The sequence below is a fragment of the Microtus oregoni genome, unplaced genomic scaffold (genome assembly GCF_018167655.1).
Source record: "Microtus oregoni isolate MIOR12 unplaced genomic scaffold, Mior012 000055F_ref0000237, whole genome shotgun sequence".
In the NCBI taxonomy this organism is placed as follows: domain Eukaryota; kingdom Metazoa; phylum Chordata; class Mammalia; order Rodentia; family Cricetidae; genus Microtus; species Microtus oregoni.
The window spans coordinates 502,809-528,399 of record NW_024543831.1 but is presented as its reverse complement, the minus strand read 5'-3'; the positions used below and the strand labels follow the sequence as shown (position 1 = coordinate 528,399).

Sequence of the window (25,591 nt, the reverse complement as noted above, 5' to 3'; positions counted from 1 at the left end):
AGGCAGAGAGCTACTGTAGCAGCCAGGACACTTCATGGAAGCCCCCAGGCCTGATGGTGGAGCGAGGCGTGAGGAGGCCTCCAGCTCTTCATAGCCAACCTGTCCCACCTGTGCAGGTGACAGCTGGCAGCCCACTCCCTCTCCCTGCAGACAAGCTGTCTCACCCATCCTGGCATGAGGGAGGAGGAACGGGGTGGGAGTGGGGGCACACTGCATAAACAATGCCCTCGGGTCAGCTGTCACACAGAGAAGAGCCTTCTGGGGTGGCCTCCTCCGCCAGGAACTGGAGCCTGGCCACACTCCTCATTCTCCTTACCCTTTCCCAGACACTTCGAGATCAAATGACTTTCACTCCAGGGGAAGTTCTCCTTTCCACTGGACACACACCAGCAGGCCCGCACCCAGATTAAAAGGCGATTTGGTGACTTGGCTTCTGTTAGGGCAGGGGGTCTGTTCCTTTCTTGGGAACTGAACCCCCTTGTAAGGCAGTAACATGGGCCTTGGGCCAACCCCTACTTCAGTGTCAAGGAGTAGGGAAAGGCAGATCTCTAGGCTTTGAGAACTTCTGCCTCCAGGCCTTTGCATAGCCCAGGAAGATCCTGCAATCCAGGGCTCTGCATGTCTCTCTCTGCACATCTGAGCCCTGGGAGCAGAAGGGACAGAAAAACCCATTTCCTCCTATACCCAGAAATCATAGCGTGGGCTTCTCTCCAGTCTGTTTCAAATGCACGGCCTGGGCCTGCCCTCACGGTGGCTTTTAAACCTTTGGAAACAGCATAGAGGACATCAGAGGCTTTGGTGTAGCCTCTACTTCCATTTGGTTAATGGTGTCCACGGCACACCCGAGGGCAAACACTGGCACTCCCTTCCAGCTCATTGGTCTCCACCATTTCTTTCAGTCCTCATGAAAACGCTTGGAGTTGGCGGCATAACAAAATAAACAAATAAATTATGTATTTATTTAGTAGTAGTTCAGGCTTGCCTGCCTTGAACTCCTGATATTTCTGCCCTAGCCTCCTAAGTGCTGGGATGACAGAAATGCCTCACTGTGGGCAGCTGGTCAGTACTTCAGAAGAAGAAACTGAGGGCCAGACCCCTGGCCCTCAGACCAACCCTTGTCCCTCAATTCTATTTTTAAAAACTTATTTTTATTTTTGAGTACACACGTGGGTGGGTGTGCGACATGAGTACACACAGCCATGGAGGTCAGAGGTCATTGGAGCCTCTGAAGCGGAGCTGGAGTTACCTGCAGTTGTGAGTGACCTGGCATGGGTGTTGGGAACTTAACTTGGGTCCTCTGCAAGAACAGCAAGTTGGCAAGTGCTCTTCCTGCTGAGCTATCTCTCCATTAAGTCCCAACCCCTTAATTCTTCCATATAAAGCTACATGGGTGAGGAAGGGGAAGCATTAGCATCTACTGTTTGCATTCTAGTGGTCTCCGTCAAGTGAGCCATCCTTAAGTGACCTTGAAGGATGAGGGGTTTGATGGGTAATATTGATTGTCAATTTGACAGGATTTAAAAATCACCAAGGAGCTAAACCTCTGGGCATGTCAGGAGGTTTTAGTTTTTTTTGTTTTTTTTTTTTGTTTTTCCTAAATTAAGTTAATTGATGTGAGAAAACCCACTCTATGGACTGGCGTCCAAGACTGACTGAAAAGGAGGAAGCAAGCAGTTCCAGCTGGTCTCAGTGTCTCCTCAGGTTGTCAGTCTCTTCTTCCTGAGTGGGGCTACGATGTTCTCAGTCATCTTTTGCAGCTGTTCTGTCTCTCCTGCCACGATGGACTGTATCCTCCCAAACCGTGAGCCAAAATAAGCCTTCTTCCCTTGAGTTGCATTTTCCAGGTGTTCTGTGTGACAAGAGTCACACGAGGAGGCTCCCAGCAGGTGCAGTTGTGAAGGGCAGCTGGCCCCTCTCACTCCACCTGCCCAGGCTCACCACTGCTCTTCTCTTCTCCTGTGCTGGGCTCTATGCCAACATATTTTAGGCACTGGCCCCCTCCCCCCTCTGGGTTTTTGTACTGTTTCCCCATCTGTAGGGACTGCCTTCCCCTAGGCCCACCACTTTGACTTTCTGGCTGAAAGTTACCGTACCACATCTTTGTGGTTAATCCCCATTCGGCTCCCACCTCTGCCAAATTTTCTAAATCCATTTTCCATGCTACTACTGGCAACCTGGACATATCACAGAAGCTACTCCCCCATCCTTTGTCCCTCGTAAGATGCTACTGACCACACGCTGTGTGCCTACACTGTGCCTCTTGTTACAGGTGGAGACAACAATAGTGATGACCACTAGAAGACGGGAGAATGAGAAAGACAGAGATAGTTTCTTTTTCTTTTTCTCAGGCTAACAAGAGTCCCAGGCATGAAAACAAACAATTACTGCATGCCAAGTGCTGGGTTTTGTTTGTTCTGTAAAGTATGAATCAAAAGTGAGGGAGGAAGCTGTCTGAGAGTGATGGAGGTACTACAACCAAGATGAGGCTTTTAGTTGGATCCCATCATAGAGGAAGACAAGAGGGGACAGAAGAGAAGAGTACCTTTAAAGGTGTGTGGAGGGAAAGACATGGGGATCCGTGGCAGAGGGGAGAGTGTTGGGAAGGATTCAAGGGAGGTAATCATGTAGCTAGCATGCATGAGACCCTGGGTTCAATCTCCAGCACAACACAACACTGATTACTCAACTGTGATGCTGGCATTTGGGAAGTGGAGATGGGAAGATAAGGAGACAGACAGCCTCCGCTACATAGTGTATTCCAGCCTGATCTACAGGAGACCCCCTAAGTAAGTAGTCCTTGTAGTAGACAAGGTTGTAAACCTTGCCTTTGAGCCACTGGGTGCCATTAGTGCTCTCTGGGCAGAACTGCCACATAATCACTTAAGGGGGAGGGCTTGTGGAGTGAGTGCTAAGTGGAAGAGGCCACACACTGTATGGTCTCATTTAAGTGATGTGTTTAAATGGGCATGTGGGCAGGGGCGGAGAAGGGGTGACAGGTCTAGGGGGGCACAGATGTCCTGAATGCTAGGGTGGTGATGGTTTCTCAACTCAGCAAATATAATAAACGCCATTGAGTTGCATACTTTAGAAGGGTGAAGTTTATGGTATGTCAATTATATTGTAATTTAAAAGTACACGGAGAAGGTTGGGTGGTGGGCCAGCCATGAAGGAAGGGTCTCCATGAAGGTGTGAGATACCTTCTTCCCTTCCAAGCCCAGAGCTGATTCTGCTTGGGTAGGGTACTGGAAAGGCCCTAGGACCCCACCCCCAGGCACATCGCCATCCCCCTGCTCTAGTCAATGTTTCATGTAAGTCCTGAACATGATTTCTGGGACCAGCATAACGAACAGATCACCTGACAAGCTCCACCACTTATTTTTGAAGACAGACAAGTCCCCTGGCAATAGAGCAGGCACGGAAAGGCTTTGCTATAGATGAGGAAATTAGGGCAGAAAATAACATCATGAAAGCAGATCTGGCTGTTGGAGACAGGAGGGATCCCACACCCCCTCACATCCCAGTGCGTGGGGTCTGTCGGAGCTCCTGGGAGACCAAGGGTCACCTGACTTCAGACTGCCACACTGTCTCCTTGGAGCCAGCCTTATCCCCGCCACTATACCTGCAGGGGCCCAAGGTGCTCCCTGAAGCAGGTGGGGAGGGGTTCAGAAGCCAGGACCCCTTCTAATGATGGCCCTTGCTGTAGGACACTGAATCACAGGCTCCGTGCTCTGAAGACACCTACTTCCCAGTGGGGGACGTAGAAGGCCCTGCTCCTTAGGTGGTTCATTTGTGGGAGTTGGGGTTACCCTCCCACTGTAGAGTGGGGAGATGTGAGGCCACCACAGGGAAACTTTGAAGTGGGGTGGGCAGGGAGACAGAAAAGGTACCTGGAAGGAGGTACCTGCAGAAGCTGCAGGTTCTCATTCTGCCGGGGTGAAGGACAAAGGCAGCCCTGCATGCCCCAGTGTGCACGCATGGAAAGTACTTATGAATGGAAGTGGAAGGAGGGGGTGCAGTGTGTGTGGGAGGCCACAAGAAGCCCGGGAACGGGCTAGGGAGATGATAGACAGACCCAGGGAACTCCAGCTCCGGGACAGTGGTGCTTCTTGTCACGAGTTCGCAGGTGAAGGCATGGCAAAGACGAGGGGACGAGACAGAGCAGGTTGAGGGGAGGACTTAGCTATTTTTTCCCAGCATCCCCCAGGCCACTTCTCTCACCACAAACCTCAGGCTCAAGCCACTTGGTTGTCATGGAAACAGGATGGAATAGAACAGATGGTCTCTACTAGCCAAATTCCAATTAAACAGGGCAGAGATAGATAGGAAAGGGGGTGTGATCTGATGGGGCCACGGAGGGCTCTGCCCCACAGCCCACCTCACACATACCCAGGGCTCCCCTAGGATGGACGGGAGACTTGGGCAGAGAGTCTCACTGCCAGGCACCCGTGTCCTCACGCCTTCAGTCCTTAAAGATGCAGGGCAGGGAGGTCGAGGAAATGCCAGCTGTGGGGAACGCACTGGGGGATTCACCTTTAAATTCAGTGCATCAAAATGAAGGCACACACGCACACGTGCACACACATATACACAAGCACGCCTGTGCGCCGAAAACACATCTACAGGAACAGAAGCACGCAGGAGCAGTGCAGAAAGGTTAAGCAAAGTCATTACAGAGACACATTTTTAACATGGTACAAAGAAAATGCTTTGGAAACAAAATAAGCAATTTATTCCCATTTATTTAATTAACATCTTGGAAGACTCTCATCAAAAGCCTTCTAATAGAGATATAAACATACACCTGTGATCACATACAGTCCCTGGCCTCAAAGACACAGGACAAATGGACTAATAACATGAGCGCTGTTGCTTCGTTCCGACTGTGCACGGAGTGCGGTGGCCGCAGAGGAAATGACAGATCTGCAGAAGGCGACTAAAGATGAGAGGACCTACGCAGAGGGTGCACGGGGCTTTGAAGGGTGAGTAGGAGCTTGCCGGGCAGTGAGGCCAGAACAAAGCTGGGAAAGAATGCAGCTTGCAGGGGAATACATTCGTTTGAGTGGAATTGATGTGTAGAGCAATTAGTGGGAGGAAAAGACCCCTAGACGAGGCCTGGTACAAATGGTACCACTTCTGATGCGTACACGCCAATATCCGACACACAGAAACATGCCACCACTCGGTTCACGCTTGCAAAGCCACCCAGCCACACACAGCCTGGAACACACAATTACGGTGCTCCAGTACTTAGCAAATGGGGAAAAAAGATTTGTTTGCTCCGAAAAAAGCGAGGTGGGTTTAGAGGTGTCAGGAAAAACAGAGCATCCGAAGTTCTCTCTTGGCTACGGGGTGAGAAAGGGTGCCAAGAGCGGCACAGAGACGGGGTGCTCCAGAGCCAGCTGGCTCCCATCACATTAGCATACACTCATGAGGCACCTGCTGCCTACAAGTCTCTGAACTGGGCTGTGTGAAGGCCTTCCTTAAGGAGCAAAGGGCCTAGAGGAAGGGAGAGGAGACAGTCACCCTGAACAAACTGGGTGTCTCACAGGCAGCTGTGCTAGGGCTGGGGCTCGGCCATCAGCAGGAAGTAAGGCCCAGGAACAGGAGTTGGAGTGGTTCACTCTATGCCCAGATAACAGGATGGGAAGTAGCTCTAGAAAAACATGTCTGGCTGCAGCAGAAGGCTAGCCCAGCGATGCTCAGTGTGCTGCCTGGGGGGAACCGCAGCAATGGTTTTGGTGGTTTGTTCTGTTTTGGTTTTGTTTGTTTGTCTGTCTGAGACAAGATAGCCTAGGCTGACCTCAAACCCACAGTGATCTGCCTGCCTCTGCCCCCACTTCCCTAAATTCTGGGATTACAGGCTTGTAATCCTGGCTTGAAGACATCTATTGTCACAGTACACAGAGGATAAAAGGGGTGGATGCTACTGGCCTCTAGTGAGTAGAGGCCAGGGAAATTGCTAAACGTGCTTCCATGTGCAGGGTGCCCATGCCAAAGGATGTCTGGCTTCCAAGTGAGCAGTGCTAAGGCTGAAAGGCATGGCCTAGATCGTGGGGCACGGACTGAGGTTGGCAGCATGAAGAGCCCATGAGGGCTTCCCAGTGGGATGGGACAGTGGTATGCTCAAACTTCTCTTCATTCTGCCAGTGATCAGTGGCTGCTCAGGAATGGGGAAAGACATTGGGGAAGAGTGACAGTACTGAGCTCAGAGGTGTCCCAAGGACAGTGCCAGGCCTTGCAGCAGCAAAGGGGAAAGAGGGAAGGACAGCGAACAGAGCTGGGGGTTCCAATGGCACAAACGGGAAGAGTCCAGGGTGGGCAGTAGCTTGGGCAGAGGGGGACAGGTGAGTAAAGATCTTGGGGTGCAGGACTACACACAGGTCAGGGTGAACTAAGAGGTGGAGGGTTTCTCGTTAGCCCTCCCCCTTCCTCAGGGCCTCCCAAGGCTCCATGCCCACCTCCACACACAGGTCTTCCACTTGGGGCTGTCCCTGTCTGTCTCCTAAGGCTTCGGGGCTCAATGTCAAGCTCTCTGTCCTGGAGCAGCCTCTAGACCCACCCTCGTGAAGGCCAGCTCTCTGCATCTCCATCCCAGTCTCTTTATCCACTCAAGCAGTTCTGACATTCCGCACAACTCCCAGGGGCTGGGAACCCCCTGTCTTGAGGATAGACCCCCACTTTGTGTATGCATATGAGGGAGAGTAGGGGAGTCCACCCTGGGCCCTGCCTTCATTCAGCTCTGGCCTTTCTCTGGCTTCCCTTTCTACCACTCTGTCCCCTGATGGCTGGTTTGTAAAAACAGCTAGGGAAACTGTGCTAAGGGCCACCAGGACAGGATTATACCCAAGATCATAAGTCAGAGGCGGGAAACCTGGCCAACCTCGAACCAGCAAGTGCTCCCATAGTCAACGAAGAAAATGCTAGGACCCCAGAACATGTGACTCCCCTGCTCTTTTTACCTTACATGGCAGGCCCCGGTACAAACTGGTCTCAGGTGCCCCCAACATGGTCCATGAATAAACTCGCGAATCATGTTTCTAGTTGCTTTGAGCATTTCTTTTTGACACACAGTACCTGGAGCGGCTCGAGGAGTATCCATTGGCTCATTCCTCTTACAGGCACCACAGGGCTGCAGAAAGGGCCCACATATAATGGCAGCCTTGCTCTCTGGGGTACCTGGAGACCTCTGTGGGTGGCCTGCCCTCCCAGCAGAAAGAATCTAGGGACATCCACAGCCTGTGGGGGAGGGCAGGGAAGGCTGGTCACTAATCTCTCTTGGAGATTACACAGCAGGCTGATTCTGGGTGCCAGAGACCAACTGGGGGGATGGGAGCATGATGGGAGGCTCTTGCCTGGGATGGGGGTGGGGGAGGCGGCAGGACCAAGCAGATGGGGCTTCTTTTCTGGGACCTGGACATAGGCAGAAAGACTAGGATTAGGGGCTGAAATTTAGGGACAAGACTGCCAATGATTTATTAACCAGAGTTGCCAAAGATTAACCCAAATGCCTAGACCTTTAGGCTCAGGCTTCCTCTGTCATCTAAGTTGAACAACCCCCACCCCCAACCCCCACCCCCAAACCCGTGCAATTAGGCTACTTGTGGTCTGGCTCTTATCTTCCGGTGCCCTGATGGCTGCTACTCTCCAATGACTCCTACACGCAGGATTGACAGTTGTTTGGGACAGGTCCCCAGCTTGTCTGAGTGAACAGGGAGGTCCTCAGCCCTGTCCAAGTCTTCATTTCAACCTCTCCAATGGCTGGCTTGGCTGACTGCTGTTAGCATCTTACATCCCCAAACTCAGGCTTGGACCAGGCTGGGGGTCTGAAGGAGAGGAGGGAAGAACGATCAGACACCGTCTCTGCTAGAAGGGGACTAATGACAGGCGTGGCGGCAAGCATCAGTGAGTAGCCAGTCTCAGGGAAGCAGGAGCTGGGTAAGGTGGAGGCAGGTTGAGTAGATCCTGGGTGACCCCTCACCTCTCACCTGGCATGCTCAAAAAGGTTTCTGAGTGGCCCTGGAAGTAGAGGAAAGCTTATCGACCCCCTCAGCCTTGGCTTTGGGGAACTGGGAGCCCAGTGGCTGTGTGGGTGCCAGGACAGTTCGGTCAGACTACCTCTGCCCTTGAACTTACACCTGCAGAATTTGCTTCAGTATCCTAGTGCCAAAAAGTGAGCGCCCCACCCTGCCACATGCTGGGTCTGGCCCTTCCTGTGTTGTGACATGCCCCAGAGCTGCTGCCCGTACTGGGTCATGAAACACCAGAAAACAGGAGAGGCTACTGGGAGATCACTCCACCTACGGCACCCCATGGGGTCACCCGACTCTCCAAAGCAGTCAGAAATTTGGTCCCCAGGAGGGCACAGGAACCTTGGAGCCCACAAACAGCATGCCCCACCCCACCCTGCAACCTCCCAGGTAACAGACACAGGCAGAAAGGGTCCCATCCCACCACCCTGGCTGCCCCCAGGCAGCCTCAGGGCCACCCCACACATCATGATCCTCTGCAATATGCTCCCACCACCATCCCCCTTTCCCCATCACTAACTTAATTCCTTAATTCCCACGGGAGATAAGCCGATCTTCCACTGCAATTTATAGTTAATCCAAAAGAAAACAGGGGTGGGAAGGGGTGAGGGATGGGGGTGACAATGGAGGGAGGTGTGAAGCCAGCCTGCCCACTCCACCTCCTCTTAGATCTCTCACAGTCAACTGAGAATTGAGGCCAAAATCCCAGGCTGCTCAGTCTACTTCTGGCACACTGGGTTCAGTCTGGAGCAGTACTTCTGCTACTAGCTCTCCAGACCAATTGTTCCCAAAGACAGCACCAGAGACTGAGAGGTGTGTGACAAGGGGTTGGGGAGAGAGACATGGCTTGAGGCCTCTCTGAGCAGATGATAAGGGCATCAGATGTGCCCCGGGCAATTTCAGGGGACAGTGAAGGAGCTGGTGTATCAGGACACAGATCTTGGTATAGTTGTATGGGGAATGTAGGGATTCCAAGGAGGGTGGAGAGCTCCCTGTCCCTAGAGGGGTTCACACTGAAGCTGGAAGCTCTACCAACTGGAAGGGGTTTGGGTAAGGGGGTTCAGGATGTGAACATGGTAATACTTAATTTGATTTTGCCTCTAATACTGAGACTCCAGAATTTTGACCGACCTGCTCTGCCCTCTTTGACAGGACAGGGAAACTCCCTAAGTTGTGGTTCTGCTGGGAGGCTCTCTCTAGTTCTGGGACTGGTGGGGAAGCAGGGGCTCTCCTTGAAGGGTGTAGGAGAACCTGACCTAGCTCGTCTATCCTTAAGTTCTAAACAGGGAAGATTCAGGGAGATGAGCATTGACATGACCCACCAGGCTGCAACACTCTGTCTACACAGCCTCCCAGGCATCTGTGTTGTGGGCATTCTTGCCTAAGGGAGAATTCACCTGAGGTGTCATATGCTGTATGTGAGGGCAGAGGGCAGAGGGTTGATGCCATCCTCTGCTGGCCAGGACATTATGTGTGCTGCTGTGTCCTTGGCCGCCATCTCCAAGGGAATGTAGCAATGCACCATGCTTGCACAAGGGTGGTCAGGAGTATGTGGGAGAGTCAGAATTTTGAGCCTCTCTCGTTTAATCATGGCTTCCAACTTCTTAAGAAAGGAGACCAAATGGCCCCAAAGAGGCACCAGGCGACCCCCTGGGGTGGTGGTAGGGAAGGCACATCTCTGCCCCTAGCCTGGAGGAGGGGATATCTTGACCATATGATAGGTTACTGCTGCTAGAAAGGGGCCCTCCTTTGGAGACTGAATTTTCCTTCTCTAAGCTCAGGGTCCATGTATGAAGAGCTAATGATGGCCCCTGGCATGGCACCAGGCTCTCTATCAGCTTTCAGTTGCTTCCTCTTTCAAAGCCTCCACCCAAACCTAACAGTTAAGGGAACCTACGCTTACAGGTTGTATGGCATTGATCCACAGGCCAACACAGGTCACTCGTAAAATCTTACGACCAAAACAACTTGTGGGTTCAGTCTTGAGAAGAAAAATAGTGAAACACGTTGTTACTGATCATAGAGAAAAAAAAAATTTACAAGTGACCTCCGAGTGTCTCTACATGGCACTGGGGGCAGAGCAGACATTGGCTAGGGGAGGCAGCAGTCGTCAGGGGCTACCTCTCACCTTCTGGGACCCAGACTCTGAGCCAGCATCAGTAGTTTGGCAAGAGCTCCCCCCCCCCCCATGAAGATGTCGAGCAGCTAATCAGGAGCAGACACACACATCACATGTGACCTCACGTGTGCACACATACACAATCATAAACCTCCTTAGTACACACACAGGAGACATGAAAACACTCATGAAGAAACACACATAAACCACACAAATTATTACCACAGCGCAAACCGTGTCCACAGCGCTGAGGGGATGGGGTAATGGAGTGATAGGGCGTGGATGCGGTAAGAAGCGCTGCCTGGGAATGATGCCTCCATGCAGGGCTTGGGGCGGGTTGGATATGGAGAATTCCCAGCTATCCCTGCGGCAGCAGCGCTGTGAGGTGGGCGCCAAGGATTGTCACTGCATCCCCTCCTTTATCACCCCCGCTTCTCTTCAGTGCAGACCCAGGCCCATTATCTGCCTCCTGGGAGGACTGGGTAGGGTGCTGTGGCAGGGACAGAGGAGGGAGCAGGGGAGTAGGGTCTGTAGCCTAAGTTCCCCTAAAGGCCCATCCATCAAGTCGTCGGAGATAATCAGTGCTCAGCTGGTTCAGGACACTGATGACTCTCTGGGCACCACAGACACAAAGAATAAATTTAGGAAGGGGCTGTGTAGGAGGTATCTGGGTAGCAGGGCTGCTGTCTTGCCTGGGAAGGGAGAGAAGGCCCATCCATCATTCTGAGAGATGCAGCAATCTAGGCCAATGAGATGGCGACGCTTCAGGGCGGGGGTGGTGGGCAGTAATAATAAAATCATCTCGTGCACGGTGTGGCTGCTCCATCAGTATCTTATTTACACTTGGGAGATGTCTGTCCCTGCCTGTGCTCCAATTGAGACTCCCAGAAAAGCTGTACAATACAGCCACCATAGATGCAAAACCTCCTGGGTAGGGGGCTCCTTTGTGATCACTGGGCAATTCCCGGGTTTGGGGAGGATCCAAGCAGATCCTAAGTCTGCTTCTTCTGGGGGCTTTCAAGTAGATTCCAGTCTGGGATGGCTCCAGCTGGTGTTTGGGCCACAGGGGCCGCATTATGATTCAAGCTAGTGGAGCATGGACAATCTGAGGGTCTGGGAGGAATTTCTCTTTGGCTTCGGAACCGATCAGATGACTCTGCTTCAGCCCAGCTAACTTCCCAATTAAGCCAGTGGAGCCGTGAGGCCAGAGTCCACTGGGTGACCTGTAGGATCATGAGGGCCCAGGAAAAAGCACTAGCTCTGGGTGACCCTGAGGGCAATGTGTTCAGGTCCTGTGCAGAGGCCATTGTTAGTCCTGAGCCACAACCTGGGGAAAGGTTTGAGTTTTTCACTCTCAGGATTGTCTCTGCTGGGCTTCTCCAATTCTTTATCTTTATCTGGCTGTACCCTACTGCATGGCTGAGGATCCCAGGCCCCAGGGATGCACTGCCCCCCTCCAGCTCCTGGTCCTTGGCCTCCCTGGGGCAGAGGAAGCACTGGTCCTTTCATCCCAAGAGATCAAAGCTTCCTACACAGGTGAACACCCTAAACCCGCCCCTGCAGAGGCCCCTCCCTTTCTATCTTTTGGGAATCCTAGGAGACAGCAAAGGATAGAACCTTCCAGAAGCCTAAGATGAGCTCAGGACCCACCTAGGATACCTTGATACCTGTTATGAAGTTTACTGAGAGAAGCCACTGCCCTGCTTCTTGTGTCTTCATGGAGCATGGTGGGAGGCGCCCACAATGGCACTGGTAATGTGTAGACTCAGGGAGGAAAGAAGGATAACATGGTATCTTATCTGTTCCAGCACAGCCAGTGGACACTCCTGAGGTCCAGGAGGGATAGGGACATGAGAAGGGACAGGATGGTCCAGGAACATACTCATTGCGCTTCTAAAACTTCTAACATAGCAAAAGGACACCACATAGCTCCCAGGCCATGCAACCACAGGACGGGGTTATGTGCGATCCTCAAAGGGACACAGGTGTAAGCAGTAGCACTCTAAGCACAGAGCTGAACCACTCTTAATGTACTATCTTGCAAATGCTCCACGCTTAGCAAACAGGCTCCTCCACCATTTGCCCACAAAGCTCTGGAAGAGAAGCAACTCAGCCAAGTGGAAGCATCATAGACACTGGGTCTGACTTCTTAGACCCGAACTCTGACTCTGCCACTCGTCAGCTGAGTGACCACAGGCAAGTCACCTAACCTGTCTGGGTCTCATCCTTCCAGACATAAAAGTCGGCACACCGCATCTACCATCAACATTCCACGTGATCTGTGATGATCATACGTTATTAGATGATGCTGCCAACAGTGTCTGGTACCCAAGATCTCCGGATACAACTTTGCTCTCACCATCACTATTATTCATGCACCTGTCCATCCACGCAGCAGCACTCCTAGCCGACTACAGGGCTGGCTCCGCGTTAGGCCAGCGTTAGGCCACGAGAAAATTCAACCAAGAGGTCCTCGTGGCCTTGTGAAGAAGATAAAGCCCAGGTTCAAATAATGATGGGGCACCAATGAGGTACGGCAAGGCTGATGAGAGAAGTTATCCGCAGCCGGAGGGCGGACCATGAAGGCTTCATGATGCTATTAGCTCAAATTTAGTGTGTAGAGTTAGCCTTTAAAGGAAATAGTGGATAAGGTGCAGGAACGGAAGATGCAAAGGCACTGGAGTGGGGAAAACACTTGGCCTGAACTGAGGAGTGTGCAGGCGAGGGCACTGAGCCACTGCAGGGAAGGAGCAGCCATCATAGGCTCCTGAGCTGTAAGAGTCCTTCTCAGGTGTATCCTGGGAGTGTGGGAACACGGGAGCCTGGAGTCAGGGCCAGATATAAGCCAGGAGCTGCAGTAGCATCCTCACCAAGGGGATACTGTCACCAGAGTTCATAGCAGTGGCTTGATCCGGAGGCACCTTCTCTTACACTCGTCTTAGCAGTTGACAGGGAGGGGGTGACACCTGAGGTGTGGCTCAGAGGCATAGAGGGGCACCACCTCCCCATCCCAGTGTCACTTAAACAGCAGAAGTGGCTTGAAGGGGCTTACAGGGAATGCCCTGGAGCCATTACTGGCCCCTTGCTCCCTTCCCTCAGTGCAGAGTTAACTGTGTCTGCCCAAAGAGATCATGCTTCCCTCTCCACTGACTCACCTGGCGGTCCTACCAGCTCACCTGCCAAAGCGTGGGCTGCCCTGCATGACCCTCTTATGAGAGCAGGGCAGACCCAGGAGCCTGAGTGTGCTCACACCAGTTATTTGAGTCTGGCCTGCATTTTCCCAATAAGCCCGAGGCACCAAGAGGGATCTTGTTTGTTTTTTATGCTGACAGCTATGGAGCCATGCTGGTGTCCTGGTAGTCTGGGTTTCAGGTGAGACTATAAGACAGGAACACGGGGTACAGGCAGAACAAGGCTGGATGTTCGTGGGCACTAGAGCCTGCTATGAAACAGGTAGCCCCATCTTTGGGGAACAGAACTCTGGTCAAGGCACCCAACTCCAGGGAGCAGGTGAGACAGGACTCATGCCAAGGGTACTAGGTGGTTCTTGGTAGGAATTGGCTCTTTCAGTCTTGGATGAAAACTCCAGTTAGAGATGAGGAAAATGCTTTGGCCACAGGGTCTCTAGTCCTCTACCCTCTGCCATTTGGATGGAAAGACAGGCCAAGATTTAGTCCAAGGCCACTGAGGACCCCGGGTTGTATCTCTGCTCCAGTTGCATGTGGGGATGGTATGCTGTCCCTGTCCCAAGGGCCCTCATCTATGGGGTGATGATGGTGCAGCCTACAGTCAGCTCCTTTCAGGGAACAGCCGGGAGGGAGCTGGGGCTTCTCCCTGCAGGCAGGGGGCAGAACTGAGAGTCCAGCTGGCTTCCAGCTTTGCGGAATAAGCATTCCAGGACTTTGGAGGGATGGCCTCCATTTAAGCCCATCGATTGACCTCAGTCTCTCAATGGGACATTCTTGTGCCCATGGCCAATGGCCCATTTTGCTTCCTGGACCACGCCTGCAGCTGGGTCCCAAAGGAGCCACGAGCCAGCAGAACTAATGTCCTCTAATGAGATTCGGGCCAGAGTGGTCAGGCGGGTTTTATTGTCTGTGGCTGGGTAATGAGACTCCTCATAAACTGAGAGTGATTTGGGGTCTGTGTAGGCTAGAGGTGGCGGGGGTTGTCCGGGCAAGGGAGTTGACTCAAAGTGCCAAATTGTACCCCCAAACCTCTCTTGGGTGCTCCATCCACCCCATGATGCTTTCTGGGCTCCTGCTTTCTGCCTGAGCCAAGCCCACACCCTGTCCTGGCATGCCCATACCCTGGGGCCCCACGCTCACACCTCAGGACCCTGCCCTTGTCTCAGCCCACATTTCCAGGGGAGGATGCTCCCTGTCTCCCTCTCCTTCACCGCTCCACTGGTAGGCTTACCCTGTGCCAACCTGGGTTCTGTGTCACCTCCAGAAGCACTCTCCATGTTTTCCACTTACCCCTCACCTCCTCCAGGAGCTGCCGTACCTGCTGTAGGGCAGGAAGGTGGCAGCTGGTGGTGGCTGACAAAGCCAATGACTATATCATGGAGACAATGGTGACCTGGCTCAACCCCTTCTGTGTGCCCATCCCAGCTTGTTCCTTCTTTCTGGTCTACTGGATTCACCCCAGAAGCCTGGTGCCTAATAATGGCCACACTCGCATGGGAAGGCAACACGTCATCAAACTAAGATCCACTTTCTTTGTTTGTGAAAAGAAAACAATATTAATTCTAACACAACTCACGCGAATTCTAGCTGAAGCTCCGAGTGGAGAGTGGTACCCACCACACACGGGTTCCATCTGCATTATTTTCATGACAATTTAGTGGAATACCAGGAAGAGAAGGAGGTAACCCCAGGAAGGACTCTCTTTACCTGGCCTCTACTGCCTCACCAAGAGCTGTTATCTCCCCTCCCCTCAGATGTAGAAGTTTAAAGAAAAGCAGGGGGCAGAGAGTCCCAGGCTCTCCCTGCCAGCCCTGGGCCGCTGCCTCTGCAAGCACTCCAGATGGGCAATGGTGCCCCAGCTGGGCTGCAGCCAGGGAGTGAAGCCGGTGCCTGGAGAGCCCTGGGCAACATGCTGCAGAACAAAGGCTGCCCAGCACCTGCTGCCTGTGGAGTACCCAGCCTCCACTGGACTGGCCTGGGCAGGTATCTTCAGCCAGTCAGGCCACCCGAGTCCTCCCACCGTGCCAGCAGCTCCCAGGTGGCTGCAGCATCATGCCCAAATAGGGGCAGGGCCACTCAGAGGAAAGACATTGGGAGAGAACCTGGGCTCTTCATTATTTCATGCTATCACATGCTAGCCTTAAGCTAAATGCTTTTAGTTCATCATTCTCCATCTTTCCTTGAAAGCCTGGATATCATAGCAACATTTAGTTCCATTTTACAGATAGGAAACCTGAGGCTTATGCAGCAACCCTGCTAAGGTTTCTCAACTAGTCATCAGTAGAGCTGGGATTCCAACCTAGCTTGGCCAGTTTTCACTAAGTTGGGCCACCAAGATGGGGTGAATACTTGGTTACGGGAGGACAGCTAAGCGACCTGCTTCTCTGCCTTCTTCTGAGAGTCTGAGAAAGGCACAGTTCTCATGCCCTACCCCTGGAGAATAAAACCCTATAACTTCCTCTTCTGCATTTCCCAGGATAAAGATTACCTACCAATTGCCCTCAAGACCCTACCTATCACACAGTCTCTGGGTCTGTCTTGGATCTCTCCTGTTACACTGGGTTTGCCTCTGCTTGTGGAAGGGTCGAGGTTCTGAGAGTGTATCTGACACATTGTCTCACACTTCTTCATTTTCCTCTTCTAGCTCCACCAGGCACTCGGAGCTTCAAGGGTTAACTGGATGCAGGGGTGTTATCTCCAGCTCAGGGCATTCCCTCTGCAAGGTGATCTGGCTCAGATCTTAAGTTACCTCCTGTCTCAGCCAGCACATCTGCTGTTGGCTCTGTGGGCTTGTTCTCTATGGAGTGGGGTCGGCAGCCCAGGGGAATACTTGTGTGCTAGGCTTGGGTGAGGAGGCTAAGCCCCCAAGACCACTGTGTCCTATTCCTTGTTTCTTCCTGCCACCTCCTTTTCTAACAAATGGGCTCTCTCCTTCTATTGCCCAAGCCTAGGATTCTCTCAGGTACATTCATGTTGCTGACCTGGCCACCCACCCGGCTCTGCAGACTTCTTACAGGAACCAAACGACTTGCTATCTTTGAAAAAGGACAGTGTGGTACCTAACTCCCCCAAATTCCTTTCCCTAAGTGCCCATGCAGGAAGCAAAGATCCATAAGGAGGAACTGAAAACCTATGTCCCCTGGCCCCTTCCAGACATTTCAGGATCTTGAGAACCTATGGAGTAGGCCAGGCCCATTATGGCTCCAGCATTGCTCTGATGGCTGAAGGGAGAACAGAGGAGACAACAGAAGGTTCACAAGAAGAGAGAAGCCTTTCCAGGTGTCGTCAAGGTCTTGTGCTCTTCCCTGTAAGGATTTAGGGGAAAGCCAAGGACAGAGAAGCAAGAAAGCAGCACAAAGGCTTCCTGGGACCCGGCAGTTTTTCCTGGAGTAAGCTAGCTAAGAGCAAATTCTGGGTCTCTTCCCGAAGTCACCCTCAAGTCACTGAGGTAGACACAGGCATTGTCAAGGCTCAAAGCTACCGATGCAACCCATCCGGATGCCATAAAAAGTCAGTTATGTGTGAACATGCATTTGGTACTTACAGCCCCAGTTCCATGGTAATCGCAAATATGAATACAGATACTAACTAATTCTAGTTCTTGCATATCTGTGCTTGTAACAGTGAATTGGAGGTGACCAACATCACCACACAGAGCCCCATGCACATGTGTGTATACACACCCACTCTGGAGCAAAGGCGAGCCTGTCAGAATGTTAGAGGCCAAGTCCCACAACTGGCTACAGAACATTCTTACCTGGAGTGCTGGCTACTGTTCAAAGTTAAAGGTGAAAAAAAAAAAAAGGCCCAACAGGTGATGCAGACACCTCTCTGCCCCTTCCTCAGTAGAGAGGTTTTCAATTTGCCAAGCTAACCAGGAAAGATACCATCAGAAGAGCAGAAGCTACAGTCACACCTCCCTTGGGTGTTTTCGATTTGTGCTGAACAATGAACATTAGTCAGCTGCTAAACAATGGGAGCATCATAGATGCAGCAATGGGAGCCGACCCTCTGGCCCTCCAACCCAGCCCGCTGGCTCAGCTGTGGGCACAGCCACGCTGGCAGCCTACAACTGGGCCCACAGGCCAGGCAGCCCAGGCGATCGCCCAGGTGGACTCAATGTGCAGAGCCAAGTGGCCAAGGAAGGAACCGGCAGCCTACAACTGGTCCCAGCTTGCTTTAGGAAGCCACTGGCTACGTGGACTAGTCCAGGTTCAGAAAGCTTATAGACCACTCGGCCAGGACTGCTGGGCTCACGCTCTGCAGTATCCAGCCTTCCCTCCAGCCTTGAGGGTTAGGCCTTGAATCTGACTCAGACGCTCTCCGCAAGGCTACCTGACTAATAGGCCTGGAGACGGCTGTGTTTGACACTGCAAACCCCAGGCCAGGAGAATGGATGCTGCTATGATGCCTGGCCCAGTAAATCCAAGCCCACCATGGTCTTTGAGAAACAGGCAAAAGGAAAAGAACCCAACAGCTTAGCTCAGGGGGCTTCAAAGGAAAGCACCAGGAATGGGTGCTGTGGCTTGATAGGTCTTGGCATGGTGAGCTTGACACCTAGGGTGTGGGTTTCTTTCTAGACCAAAGGTGTAGGGAAGCCAATTAGAGAGGGTGTGGTATAGGTGGGACACCTACTTCCCAGGCAGCTTCTCCACCCCATCCTCTTCTGGTAACACTGTGGGTAACACTGACCCTCTCCTCTAAGTGAGCACCCTGGAAGGAACCTATCATCTCCGGGAACAAAGTCCTGGGCCCTTTCTACCCTACCTGTACTGTCTATCATACAGAAACATACTTCTCTTTGTACACTTCAAGAGCCAGATCAGCTGTGTTACGAAGTCGGGAATCATCACATACACTGGGGGCTCCTTCCTCTCCACTTCCACAGTGTTCCCTGTCGCAGCCCAGGAGAACCCAGGAAAGAGCAGCAGACTGGCAAATCCCCAGAGAAAGGCCAGAGTAGGAAGAAGCGGAGGAAGGGAGAGGAAGGTGGACAGTGGGGATGGGGTGCCAGCTGGGCCTTCCAGCCTTCTCAGTCGGAGGACCAGACTGAGTGTAGCCATATCTGCCGCTTTCTGTCACAGCGGACTCAGAAAGCAAGCAGGACAGCAGACAGGCTCCATCTAGGAGCTGGGTGAGCCCAGGAACTTCGGTTGCCTCCACGGCACCCATTCACCAGTCACAATCAGTGGCAGAGCACCTACTAAAATACCTCTGGGCTGTGATTCCTTTCTGGGCATCCTAGCTTCTTGCTAGATTTTTGGTGGGGGAGCAACTGCTTTGAGCCAGGTGAGTGTCACCTCCCTGTCTTGTAGGCGGAGCACATCGGGCCATTAACCCCCAAGGATGGAATTAAACATGCTTCAACCCATGCTTCAACCCAAAACGGAGAAATAGAGCAACAAATAGAGAGGGGTGAGCCTCCTTCCTCAAATCCTCTGGCCCTTTGTCCATCCCAGGATTAGGTTAACCCCTAGCGTGCTAGGGATCCTTAGGGCTCTTGGTGAGTTCTCCTTGCTCTGGGTTCTAGGAAGGGTTAGGGATTTAAAAGGTTCTCTTAAGCCTGTGCTGACCAGGTACATTCTAGAGGCTGAGTTTCTCTCTGTACTGCACTTGACATCAGCAGCAAGAAAGTGGATGAAAACCTCTCATTACCACCCAGACCATACTGGCGGAGGGTTCGGCACGTTCCTGTGAACAGTGTGGAATGCCCCCTCCTGGGACACTCAAGGGGCTAGTACTCCACACTACCCATGCCCCTGCTTCCCCAAATCGCTTTCCTGGCACCCACCACTGATAAAGAGGTGCAGTGCCCTAGCAGTGAGCTGGCCGGCAGAAGGAGGCAGGAAAGGAAGTAAATGAGGCCAGGCTCTTGTCTTCCAGGAGTGCATCCAAGCCACACCTGGACAGTCAGGCCAGTCTCTTCCTAACAAACTGCCTGGCAAGCTTGAAGAATCACACTGGCTGGGAAGCCAATATTCTTAATCCAACACCGTATTCTACCACCCCAGGCTGGCGACCACCAGTTACAGTCAAGCTTCCCCTAGCCCCCCAAAGCCCCATCTTGCTAAGGCCAGAGCTCATCTCAGGTTTGTTTCCGGGGGGGGGGGGGTGGCTAGAGAGATGCTTTCCCCACCTTGACCCAAATTAGTTTCCTGTTGGCAGCTCAGTTGCTTCCCCAGGGACACAAGGGGTTAAATCCAGGCAAGGGGACTCGGTAGGATTTGCCTCCTAAACGCATTTTCCAGTTCATTCCCCAGCACAATATGCCTGGGCCGGTCCCAGCCTCCGCCCCCCACCCCATCCGTCAGAACGGGCCACCACGGGCCACCTCAGGGTCGGACGCGGAGTTAACCCCTCTTCTGCCAGCAGCTCACACCTCGAGGAAAGACTCGCGGGACACCTTCGGGGCCTCTCGGGAAAGTGGGTCATGCGGCCACCTGGCTGGCATGAAGCCCACGGAGCTTCCTCCTGGGGGAGCCCTCTGCTTTAGAAGTGGAGTTCCAAGGCGGAGCCCAGTCCCGCGCAAGGCCGGGAGTTTGAGATCCCAAAACGGCCCGGCCTCACCCTCCAGAAAAGGAACCGCAGGTGAGCAAGAAGCTGCTTGTGCCGCAGGAGCCGGCTCCAAGCGCCCGCTGTGGGGCGATGTGGGACAACAGGGGCCCCCCCGCGAGCCCGAAACCGTCTGACAAGAGGCCGCCAAAAGAAACGAAGCCCCCCTGCAACCTTCTAAGCCCACAGCCCACCAGCTCCGAGACTGACGCCCTCCCCCTGGGGCTGTTGTCTCATACCCCAAGCCCGTGATTACCGTGATTATTTTGCATTTATGTAACACTCAGTGTTTCCAAACTGCTTCTCGAGCTGAGAACTGGTTATTAAATAAATAGAACCCTATTACATATTATTATTTTTGTGAAGAACTAAGCGGAGAAAGTGCTTTCTTGCTACATAGAGACGTGCATCCGATTGCTTCCCTGCAGGGCAGGCTGTTCGGCTTCTCAACCCCTTTCTCCACGGTGCCACCTCCTGCCCCCCCATCCAAGCGTGACCCAACTTTTCTGGCTCCGTTCGCTCCCTACAACCCAGTCGTGCCCGTCATCCAGCTCCCAGTCCCGAGGAGGCTCTGGTTGGGTGGGGGATATGGGGGGTGGGAAGCAGAGGCGATCGCCTTACCTGGGAAGAAGGTGGCCAAACCGAGAGCGAGTCCCCACCAGCGTCCAACGGCGCCCGCAAGCCCCATCCGAGCCATCGGAGGGCGGGGGTCCGGCGAAAGGGGCGGCCAGGAGGGCGCTCCTCGCGCTCCAGAAACCAGCCTGGAAGACGAGGGCGGATCGCTGGCGGCCGGCTGGCGCTCGGTGGATCCAGGTCAGCCGCAGCCGTCGGCCGGGGCGGGATGGGCTGGGTGGGATCCTCGCGGCCGCAATCCGGGCCCGGGCTGCCGCCGGCTCAGAGCCTCAGCAGATGCCCGCCGCAAGTTGCACGAGTCATGCCCCCTTCGCCTCCTCTGCTCTCCTCCTCTTCGATCCGGTCCCCGCCCTCTTCTTCCACGCAGAGCCGGGCTGGGGAGAGGGACCCACCCCCGGCGCGCCCGGCTGCCCTACTAGCGCGGCGCAGGCTCCCGGCCCTGGGCGCACTCACACCCTCCCGCTCGGTTCCAACTTGCAGGCGTCCATGGCCGGCTGTTCTCCGAGGGTGGCCGGGCGGTGCGGAGGGCTCGGGGCCCAGGCGGTGGTGTGCGGCTACGGCGGCCAGCTGCCCTCGAGGCTCCGGGCTGCGCGGTCTTGGAGGTGCGAGGGGAGCAAGCCGGGTGCGCCACGGGTCCCCACCGCTGCCGCTGCGCCCGGTGCGGGCGATCCGCAACAATGTGGAGCTGCCTGGGAGCCGAGGCGAGCCGCGCTTGCTGCGCTCCCTCTCTTTCTCTCACTCGCCGAACCAGCCTCTCACCCGCTCTCCCGTGATGTCAGCCCGGGGGGAGGGGTTAGCGTTAACCCCCTCCTGGCTCCCACGCGCCCGGCCCAACCCTGGCCGGGTCTCCGCCCGCGCTCCTGCACCTCCCAACCCAGGCAGCTGCGGCTGCGAGCGTGGCCGTGGGGTCCCACGCAGACCCCTTCGCTAGCAAGATGCCCCTCGAGTCGCCTTTCGGCCGTGGAGAGGGCCGGAGGGCGGGCTGCCCTCCCCGGTCGCTGACAAAGGGAGGCAGTGACCCCTAGCGGCCGGCAATGGAGAGAAGCTGCTCGGTAGGGGTGGAGTTAAGATGGGGAGGGGGCGGCCGTGGGGAGCCGTGTGAACGCTGGATCTGGCATTGTCCGAGCTCCGGGGGCTTTTTTAGCCCTTTCCTCCAACCCTGGGCCCATTTCACAGATGAGGAAACAAAGGCCCAGAGGAGGGCGTAGAGAGTGGTCCCGGGTAGAAAGAAACAGAGAACAGTCTAGAACTCAGCTGGCTAAGCATCTGCACCCCGAGATGTGGACGTAGGACAGAAGCTGCTTAACGGAGGATCAACCGCGAAAGCTGTGGAGAAGCGGAGGGAAAGCATTAGTGGATGAGATCAGGGCACTCAGGTTTCTAGTGGGACGTCCTTTATAATCCTCATTGCCTTCAGAGGGTCCTTGTCCCGAAATGGAAGCATTCTGCTTTCCCTCAAAGAACAAGAAACCAAGTCGGCTACCATTGCTCGCACCTCGTTTCTGAGCGGTTTGCGGGATTCCCGCGAAAGTGGTCCATCCAGTCGGTGTCCCAGAACGGCCTGGACTCTCCGCCCCATCCTGTTCGCCACCCACCACATCCGGGTGGCTTCTTGCCAAGGTGACTGAGCTGGAGGGGCCCTTAGCAGTCTGAAGCCTAGACCTTCTGTTCCCCATCCTTGGCCTGGGAGAGGCAGACAGACAGGGTTTCCCAGTCAAGAGAGTAGAACACACCCAGGAGGCCTGACCAGACAACGCCCCCTTTGCCCTTTGCCCAGCCCCAAGGGCACAGAGGCACCCGGAAGCAGCCACATTCAGATAAAATGTAAATTTCTCTTTCCAGGAGTAGGAGGGGCAGGAGGATAAAGGAGGGTGACCCTTTCCCTCTACTGGGCTCGGTCTCCCAAAGGAGCCACTCCACTCACCCGAACACTCACTCCCTGTAGCCTTTTAGGTGTCACATGCGTAACTCAGGAACAACTCTCTAACCCAGTAACTGCCAGACCTGGGAATGCATTGCGTGGTCTCACAGTTGGTCCTTGCCCGAAACTGGGTCTAGTCTAGGGAGGGACACAGAAACCGAAGTTCCGAGGAGTCACTCACCACAGTGTAGTGGGTTTTCAGAATCACCAGGAAAACATCTACCTTAGCCTGAGCTGGGATGGACCCTTCTATGAGAAGGGAGCCCTGGGACTGACTGAAGGTCTCAGACTCAGTCCCTCAAGCAACTGGATTTAAGGTAGGGGTCAGCACAGGGAAAACCACAAAGTTGAGCAACAGCTAGGGTATTAGGTAGGGAGCTCTTAAATAATTGGTCCCAACCCAGCCTCAGCTTGAGGTAAGGTCAAATCTGTAAATTAGAATTATGCCAGGTAGTGGCCGCAGGAGGGTCTTAAGCTGGTGAATGCCCTGTTAAATTTAGCGAGTGGTGGCCAGGCTGGCAGTCAGGAAGCTCCCATCTGGCTGGCAAGTGCTTTTAAGTTTGCCAAAGCCAAAATGATTTTCTTGCTTGTGCCTGACACATCATAGGTTTGGGTTCAAGGGGATACTTCAGATACACCAAGTTCTTTCAATTTTCCTATTTCTCCATCAGATTTCCTCTGCTGATAGGAAGGAAAATAAGACCAGGCATCAGAAAGGTGCAAGGTGTGGTTCCAAATAGGGTTTCTCTGTGTAAGGTATCCCTGGCTGTCTTGGAACTCACTCTTTAGACCAGGCTGGCCTCGAGCTCCAAGATCCGCCTGCCTCTGCTTTAGGAGTGCTGGGATTAAAGGTGTGTGCCACCGCTGTCCTGCCCTTTGCATGCTGACACTACTTCACTTCTGTGCACATCATCCTTGTCCTGTGCTCGTGGTTTCTGTGTGGTCCTCACAACACCCTCTGGCAAAGACATGGCAGAACCATCAGCTTTTGCTTTCAACTGGAATGTGACAATTAAGTGGATAAAAGGACTCCTGGACTTCTGGGCTCCTAGCTTAAGAGATGGGACCACAAGCTGGGTGGTGGTGGCACACACTTTCCATTTGGGGGTGGGGGTTCGAGACCGGATTTCTCTGTGTAACAGTCTTGGCTGTGCTGGATCTCACTTTGTAGACCAGGCTGACTTTGAACTCACTGAGATATGCCTGCCTATTGGTCCCAAATACTGGAATTAAAGGCATGTGCTAACCCCTCGCCCCCCTTTTAAAGACAGCTCTGACTGTCCTAGAACTCACTATGTAAACCAGGCTAGTCTTGAACTCACGGCATCTTTCTGTTTCTGCCTCCCAAATGCTGGGATTAAAGGCCTTGGCCACCCAGTTTAAGAGGTGGTTTTTTGTTTGTTTTTGTTTTCTTTTCCTCCCCAATCCTAAAGATTTCATTTTTGCTATTTTGGTTATTGGTTTTGTGTTTGAGACAGGTTTTTTTTTTTTTGTATTGTTTTGTTTTGTTATTTTGACAGGGTTTTCTCTGTGTAACCTCCCTGGCTGTCCTGGAACTTGCTTTGTAGATCAAATGCTGGGATTAAAGGCATGCACTACCACCAACTGGACAGACAGAAGGCTCTCTTTACATAGTCCTTGCTGACCTTGAAGTTACTATGTAGGCCAGGCTGACCTCAAACTCACAGCTATTCACCTGTCTCCACCTCCTAAGTACTAGGAATTATAGCTGTGCATCACCATGGCCAGCTCTGACTTCAAATTATTTTTAAAATATGTATTTTATTATTTTTAATATGTGTATATACCTGTGAGTGCAGGGCCTGAAGTGGCCAGAGACATCAGATCTCTTGAAGTTGAGTTACAAAGTGGGTGCCAGGAGTTGATTTCATGTCTTCCAGGAGAGCAATATTCACTCTTAACCACTGAACCATCTCTTCAGCTCTGGATTCAGATTCTTAAATGCCGGTTCCTGCCCTGAGTAACTGTGTGTCTTTAGATGACAGCCCCCAGTAATTATGTGTCTTTATAGGCTATCCCCTAGTAACTATGTGTCTTTATAGGCTAGCCCCCAGTAACTATGTGTCTTTATACGATAGCCCCCAGTAACTATGTGTCTTTAGACAAGTTCATTCCCCCATACTTCCACAAGCTGTCCCATAAACCTGTCATTCTCTCTTTTGCCTCCCTTGGTTCAAATTTGATCCATCCTTCAGGTTTGCAATCAATTGCCAGCTTAACTTCCATGTGCTCAGCTTCCTTATCTGTATAATAGGAATAGATAACATACATGTTTTAGGATTGTGAGGATTAAACATGGTACACACTTGGAACAATGCCTAGCATACAGAGAAAACTGTTGTAATGTTGGTCATCATCATTCCTATAATCTCTGTTTCCACATACACTTGTCTTCTTCTCTGCCAGGGGGATATATATATATATATATATATATATATATATATATAATATCAAAGTATGATACAGACATTGCATTCCCATCCTGTAAATTTAAAGTATATTTTATTTTGAAATAGGTTTGGATTTACAAAAGAGGCATAACAAAGGCAGAAGAAATGGCTCCATGGTTAAGAGTATTTGCTACTTATCCAGAAGACCCAAGTTCAATTCCCAGAGTCCGATTTAAGTGGTTCACAATCACCTGTAACTCCATTTCCAAGAGACATGACATACTTTTCTGCATTTACGCATGGACATACACACAAGCATAATTTTTTGAAAAAAGATCGTTAAAAGCATAAAAGAGAGTGTAGTTTTCATTTGACCCTCACCTACTTTCCTAAATGTTAATGACTTATATATGAGCCATGTAGCAAAATTAAGAAATTAGCATTACTATATCTCTATTAAATGAAATAAAGAGTTTGTTTGTATTTTCTCAAATTCCTAAATGTCTATTTTCTCTTTATTTCCTCTTCTAGGATCTAAATCAGGACACCACCTGGCATTTAACACAAGTGATTTTCTTTTCTTTTCTTTTTTTTTTTTTATATTTCGAGACAGGGTTTCTCCGTAGCTTTTTGGTTCTTGTTCTGGAACTAGCTCTTGTAGACCAGGCTGGCCTCGAACTCACAGAGATCCACCTGCCTCTGTCTCCTGAGTGCTGGGATTAAAGGCATGCGTCACCACC

General features: G+C 52.5%; 1 protein-coding gene across 1 annotated transcript in view; it reads right to left on the bottom strand.

Annotated features, from left to right (window-relative positions):
• Nectin1 (nectin cell adhesion molecule 1) overlaps positions 1 to 21,656 on the bottom strand; it is a 60,624-nt gene extending 38,968 nt beyond the window's left edge. The window contains exon 1 of the mRNA XM_041638500.1: positions 20,508 to 21,656. Coding sequence (XP_041494434.1) covers positions 20,508 to 20,583 — 76 coding nt within the window. The 5' untranslated portion in view covers positions 20,584 to 21,656. The remainder of the gene's footprint in view (positions 1 to 20,507) is intronic.
• Between the last annotated feature and the right edge of the window lie 3,935 nt (positions 21,657 to 25,591).